The sequence below is a fragment of the Eucalyptus grandis genome, chromosome 2, assembly GCF_016545825.1.
Source record: "Eucalyptus grandis isolate ANBG69807.140 chromosome 2, ASM1654582v1, whole genome shotgun sequence".
In the NCBI taxonomy this organism is placed as follows: domain Eukaryota; kingdom Viridiplantae; phylum Streptophyta; class Magnoliopsida; order Myrtales; family Myrtaceae; genus Eucalyptus; species Eucalyptus grandis.
In genome coordinates, this window is record NC_052613.1 from 56,014,319 (window position 1) to 56,021,157 (window position 6,839).

At 41.4% G+C, this 6,839-nt stretch overlaps 1 protein-coding gene across 1 annotated transcript; it reads right to left on the reverse strand.

The window, feature by feature from the left end:
* Window positions 1-4,483: 4,483 nt before the first annotated feature.
* LOC104433964 lies at window positions 4,484-6,372 on the reverse strand. Its single transcript, XM_010046892.3, has 2 exons — window positions 6,147-6,372; window positions 4,484-5,118 (listed from the first exon to the last, which is right to left on the reverse strand). Exons 1-2 carry the CDS (start codon window positions 6,298-6,300, stop codon window positions 4,685-4,687), a joined length of 588 nt encoding a protein of 195 aa, XP_010045194.1. The 5' UTR covers window positions 6,301-6,372; the 3' UTR covers window positions 4,484-4,684.
* Window positions 6,373-6,839: the final 467 nt, after the last annotated feature.

Here is a 6,839-nt window from a genome sequence, read left to right on the forward strand (position 1 = left end):
CACGTGCGAAATAAATTTGGGCTGAGTACAAAAATCTAATACCAGAAGTTTAAATTGATAAATAAAGATATATCGTATTTATATAAAGAGCATATAAAACCAAACAGGTGGCAGAGTACGTTTTGAGCTTCAATGACGATAAAAATCGCATTTTTAATTATTCTTACCTTACCAAAAAAAATCGCATTTTTTAAGCTAGAGAGAGAGAGAGAGTACGCTTTAAGCTCCAATGACGATAAAAATGGCATTTTTAAGCTCTAGAGAGAGAGAGAGAGAGAGAGAGCGGGGTAGGCAGGGCAGGAACGCGGAAACGGAGCTGAACTCTTTTTAGTAAATGGTTTAGTTTTCTGTTATGGAGGCCGTACAGACGCCCCCACCCAAAAGGTCAAAGCACGTGTGGGTTGGCCCCGATCCTCTCCCAAGTCCCAAGAGAAAAATCCTCGATTCCAATTTTGCCCCCGTCTTCTTATTCTTAATATCTTATTTCGCGGGGAAAACACAGAAGGCCAAATTAGAATTGCACGATCGAGCTATGCAACACATGAACAGCACTGTAACGATGATGGACCGATCCATGTAAAAGCGTAGTCGAAATCTCATTCTTTGTATGAAAGCGTGGCCTTTGTGACTTTCGGCGACGAAATGCTAAAATGGTATGAATTAATTCGGCAAAAAGGCATTTGAAATTCCTATTCACGAACACGTTATGTATATTGTATCTTTGATTTCTTTTTTTTTCTTTTTTTTTTATAACTAAAAGGGCGTAGAGCGGCAATTCCTAAACTTATTCTCGACTAGAGAGTCCTAGGCAAAACGAAGAAAAAATGAAAATAAAGTAAGGCTTGCTCGTCAATACCTGTTCAATGTTTTGCTATTACTTTTGCAAAAATCCCCTCCTAGATCGTCAAATGATTGCTAGTCAATACAAAAACGACATTACCCAATTCCGAATCCAAGGCCCTCTTCAAAATTCCGCCGATTCATCCGTGATTACCTATTAAGACCATAAAAAGTATCAAGTCTTCAAAATTTCACAATTTCACCTGTCGTTATCTCGTCAAGACCCTAATAAGTACAAGCAAGCACTACGGTCATCTTCTTGTGGGCGCAATACCGGTATTTAGAAGAGCTCGATGGCGAATTCGGGAAATCAAAGAATGTGGAGAATCTTGTGGAAAATGGGTTTTGTAATGATGAGGAGAGCAAGGATGAAGAGGAGGAGAGAATGCAAATTGGGGGAAAAGACTTAAAAAAAGGATGGTACATTCCCACAAACCCTCCGCCAGGAAACAAAATTCTCCAGTGCATTGAGGATAATAATCATCACCGTTGTCGCTCTCACTGAGAGGCCACTAAATACTGCGCTTCAGTGGAGACACATCGTTCGTTAACTCCTCCTTGAGCAAGTCCAACTTGATAGTGGGCGAGGACTTTGTAATCTCTATTGTGTCTCCTTCAGTCTCCATTTATCTTTTGAAAAAAAACAGATTAAAGCTCTTAAAAGACTCTGAATTACATCCGCCATGACGAATTTACGGTAAACCTCATTTTTTCTGTTAATACAAAAAATCTCAAACTATATCTTTGTAACACAGTGACCTTTCTCCGTTAAAGTTCTATCGATGAGAATTATTAAAAATCTACATACACAGATATCATACCGCAAGCGGTGTTGACAAGGCACCCGTATGACTCAAGTGAAATAAAAGCAACGTTGTTTTGTCGGAAAAATGATATAACAGAACTTCCCAAAACATGTCATAATAGGCATAGTTTGGAATTTTTTGTGACTTTTCCCCCTCGATAGATGATTTGAAAAATATTTTCATAAAATGACCACCTATACCCCCTTAAATAATTCATCGATAAAAAATATTTTATTTCTAATAAAATTTCGTGAACAATTGAAATATTATTTTTTATAAGTGATACAAATTGTAATTTTTTAAAAAGTATTTTTAAATCATTAATTTTTGATGAAATAAACAAAACTTCATATTTTTTTGGGTCAATATTACGAAAAATCCAAAACTTGTATATCCATGACAAATTTACTTGATATTGATTTCCTTTAAATTTTTCATCGAATTATTGAGTTGGATGATGCGTAATAGTTGGGATTTCATTTTATATTTATCACATATATATTAATTTAATATTTTTCGTGATATTAATTAAGTTTTCTAGATAATTAATTGGGCATGAGTCGTCTTCACCTCCGCATGGACGAGACCGAGTCTCGGGGGACAGAAAGATTGAAAAAAAAAAAAGAGAGGAAAAAAGTGGGTATGCTAAAGGACAAACATTGCCAGCCGTTCGTCTCTTTCTTGTCTTAATAAGGAGACGCGCATGCGCTTGGAATCGTGCATCGCGTCGAAAATCCCTTTTCTTTAAATATTATTTTCTGTGGCTGCTTATTATTTTTGAGTTGTTAAAATGAAATTCGAGAATATCGTGGGGGATTTTACTCGTTCCGCTCCGCGTTTGCTTCGTTTTCAGACAGTGGGAGAGAATCTTTTCATTTATTTAATATTTCTTTATTTTGTTGGTCATATTTAATATTTCTTTATTGACTTGTCCTTTGTATTAAAGATTTGTTGACCCTTGAAAGTCGCTTGACCTTAGATGTCACAAGGGGTTGGGGGAGAATTGCGTGGATTTTGGATCCCACCCAAAATGATCCTGTCTTGTCCTCTCTACGACAAGGTTTTACTCAGATTTTGTCCATTTATTTTGACAAAGGATCGCTCTTTTTTATCCCCATATCTAAATATGGCTTTTTCTTTTTTAAATTCCAAATAAAGAATTAAAATACCCTATTTTCTCAAAAGTGGATAATATTTCAACTAAATGCCCAAAATGCCCTAATTTTCTTTCTAATAAAGAATAAAACGATATGAAATGTCCTCATTTTCTTTCAAATAATGGCATGAAATAATCATATCAGTTTCAAATAAAAGCCTAAACTTATTCGCTAGTGAAGGGCAATTTCTTCTTTTTTCTTACTTACTTGTTCTTTCTTTTCATTTTTTTCATAAAAAATATTTTAAAAAAACTAAAACTTAAAAAGTAAGAAGAAAAATTTAGGCAGGAGGGCTTGTGGTTGCTGCCTTATCGACAGTGGGGTGACAATGATGGCTAGCGGGGTCGCCAACCTGTAGGTAAGGGCCGACGACCCTCACCAGAAACAAGAGAGGGTAGCGACCCTCTCTCGATTTGGGCGAGGGTCGTCAACCCTCACCTAGTTCCCCGGAGCCCATATTTTTCCTTTTTCCTTTTTAATTTTTAATCTAGCTTAATTTAAATTGTATTTGGACGAAAAGATCTTTGATCGATTATAATTTTTGCCGATAGACGAGTTAGTGAGGTTAGATTCTTATCTAAAATAATCATAATCACTTCAGACTCTTCTTTGAGATTGATATGACAATTTCAAGTCTTTATTTGAAATAAGATTTACTCCATACTCTTATCTGATAAAATGAGGCATTCATACCTTTTTTTGGAATTATCCCCCCACTCTCTCTCTCTCTCTCTCTCTCTCTTAATAGTAATTTTGAATTTGAATGGAGTGAAATTAGGAAAACATACTCTCTTAAAAGAAAAAAATGCAGGAAAGATGGATGGATCTGTTCGTGCACAATTGGATTTGTCCCTGTGCCGTGCTGTTGATGTGTATAGTCACGACAAGAAAAACGTATGGATAGATTTGAATTTCTCGTGGTTTATATTCGACCAGGAGCCTCTTTTCCATTTTCGCGGTTCGGGAAGCTGTGATTACCGTTATACCCTTTCGAGTTTCCTCTTTTGGATTCGAAAGCGCGGAATCTTTTCTCCTTTGATTTCTCGAATGGCCTAAACATACCGATTTAAGGATATTTACGTGGGGACACACGATTTTTGTCAATGAGCAACACATACTTTGACGACCCCCCCCTTTCAATCCGAGTGAAACAGGGACTGTGAAAAGGGTTTTGGTCCTCTTTTCCTCTCCCTCCTTGTCGCGGTTAACGCAGCGTCAACCCCGCCATCGATTCCGTGTCAAGAAACTAAGCAAGCCATCATCATTTTTCTCGACCGCGAACCCAGTCAATCTTGGCCCCCGCCGCGCCTCTCTGCAAAGCTGGATCCAGAGCGGATCCATGCGGCCTATTGGACGTTCATTTCCGCCCTTTTCCCCTCCATGTAGACCAAATCCAACCCTCGCTCTCTCTTTGCCCTTTTCTTTCTTATCATAACGACAATCCTCCTCGAGGGGGCAGGCGACAGTCGCCTAGATTTAAACCTCGCCCGTCATGACCATGGACTGTGCTCCGCACGCAGGGCCCACGTGAGCAACAGCTAAGATAGACCCGATTTGGCTTCTTTTTTAATTTCCCATCGAGAAAGAGACACGTCCTCAAGCACATCGTGCTATGTCGGAACGGCATGTGTGTAGAGATGTTACGCGAGAAGACGTGCATGAACATTACATATGCGCGAATTAAAGATAAGGGGCAAAAGCTTTTAGCACTTACTATCCATCATATGGGTCTACATGCTTTCATTTCGTACAAACACTTGCACATGCACTAAACATACACTTACATATATATGTATAATATTTATTTATTTATTTATTTATTTATTTATTTATATAGGCTATAGGATTATATGTAGGGGATTTTAGTATAATTGGCCCTAACTAAGGTATGCCAATGATGGGGATGAAGGGGACGTAGTAGCTGGATGGCGCCAGGCCCCACTCTTTAGGGAGGGGGAGATCAACGGTCTTGGATGAACCGACCATGTTGTATGCCCCACACTCCTTGGTCGGAGGGCATGCGGTGGACACGGCGAGAGGAGTGGCGAGGCCGTAAGAGGTGGCTGTTCCGTCGCGGCCTTCCACCTCCACGACCTTGGCGACCACGTGATCTCTCGAGGCGTACAGCTGGTCGGGCCCTCCAAGAACCTTAGCTAGGCAGCTCAGCGTTGGAGCGGCGGCGGTCTTGCCCTCATCAGTGGTGGTGGCGGCAGCGGCCTTGGTGGAGGGAAGCTCCGCCTCGAAGGAGCCGTCGTCCTCCGTGGTAGCCACGGATGCTTTCTTCACTCCATCGCACTTCACCATGACTTTGATCCCTGAACACGGGAGATACAAAAAAGATTGCGTTTGCAGATTAGGTGCGCGGCACGAGTTTGTCTCCTCGTAACATTAAGGGAAAAAAGTTTTTACATTCGGCCACCTAGTAATATCCGGCCCGTGTTTCACTCGATCCATAGCGGGTATTCCCTACCTTCTTAAAAATCAATTTTTTTTTTATCATTAAAAAAAAAAAAAAAAGGTTAGGGAATCCTTTGATTGTTGTAGAGCGTGTTTCATATGATCGCTTTCTAAAATGAAGTCTCTAGGTAGGGTTTGTGTTTGCTTTTTGTTTGGCTCTTTGTACTTTTGCTGTTAGTGCTCTCTTATCAGTTGTTTGTGAAAGCACTTGGAAACTCTGAAAAGTGTTGGTGCTGCATGGTTCTTTCACATTGTACCATTGGGTTTGGAAGTGGGGAAAGGATCCATATAAGCAGGTTCATATAGTTCCTACATTTAGTAGGCTAACTATGGTCAAGTGATGTCTTGAGTCGCCGCCAGCATGTTATCGAGCCTCGGAAGTTTGCCAAACGGGACTTGACTTGTGAATCTCATGGTTTTCCAAGGCAGAATCATGAGGTCCCGGCGCCTCCCTAGCTCGACGAAAGGGCGCGCTTACTCGAGATGATACATTGAATGTCATGCCGTGCCATATGCATAGACATCTATAATTTAAGGATCTGTTGTCTCTATCGTTACGCTATAAATAAGACGTGTCGTAGAGTAATCACGTTAAGAGAGACTATGACCGGTTTACGAAGGGATACGGCACCTCGTCGGGCGCTCAAAGATGACCTAGTCGTCTAAATATTCGGGTTTCCCGTTTCGTCCCGTCTCTAGTACAGACAAATTTCCAGTATCCTTAAAATGGAATAGGTCAAATATCGTGTTCATGTTCTGCTTCTCAAGAGCTTCTGCTTGGTCCCCAATAGAATCATGCAGTTAACAGACGCCCGAATGGAGAAAAAGAAAGAGGGGAGGACATTCCGCGCAGCATGCAAAACATCGCGAAAACGAAAGGAGAGACCTGATAAGTCGTGGTCTTGCTTGCAGTCAAGGCAGGACAGTTTTCCCTTGACGACATGGCAGTCCGAGACGTCAAGGCTCGCCAGAGCGAACGCAGCGAAGAAGACCGCTGTTATCAGCAGCCGAAACCGGGCCATGAAGGATGTATCGACCATGTTTTTTTTTTCCAGTGCACGCAGCTTGCAACACGAGAGGAGGGGGGGGACGAAGCAAGTTGGGCATGGTGTGGAGAAGAGCTGGAGCAGCATATAAATGAAGGCGAGGGGCGCAAGAATTTTCGTCGCGCATTAATGGAGGAGGGTCCCTCAGTTTCGGCTGGTTGTTGGAGGCTCGTGAAGAGGCAGTAAATTCCGTTCCGGCAAGGGCTTTTAATGAGAGCACCCGACACGAGATTTTCTTTCCCTTTTCTCTTTCGGTTTCATTCTTATCCGGGTCGCGTACAGTTCATCGGCCAGTGGATTCAATTCAATGACACGAAAGAGCATCAGCAACTGATTGATGTGGAGAAAGTGGAAACCACATGATGGCTCTCTTGGACTAGAGGGGTTCCCGCAGTTTTGGGCCACTGGGCATTCAGGGAACTCTGTCGTCATTGGCTTATGCTCCTCGACCTTGTCTTTCAAAAGATGAACGTATGTACTTATGTATTTCGGCTGCATACTGTCTTTGAGAAGACGCCTGCAAAGACGGGGGT

Coding starts and splice junctions, on each gene's coding strand:
- LOC104433964 (XM_010046892.3), bottom strand. CDS start 6,300: ATGGTCGATACATCCTTCATGGCCCGGTTTCGGCTGCTGATAACAGCG. Junction 5,119..6,146: donor GCAAGACCACGACTTATCAG/GTCTCTCCTTTC, acceptor TCCCGTGTTCAG/GGATCAAAGTCATGGTGAAG.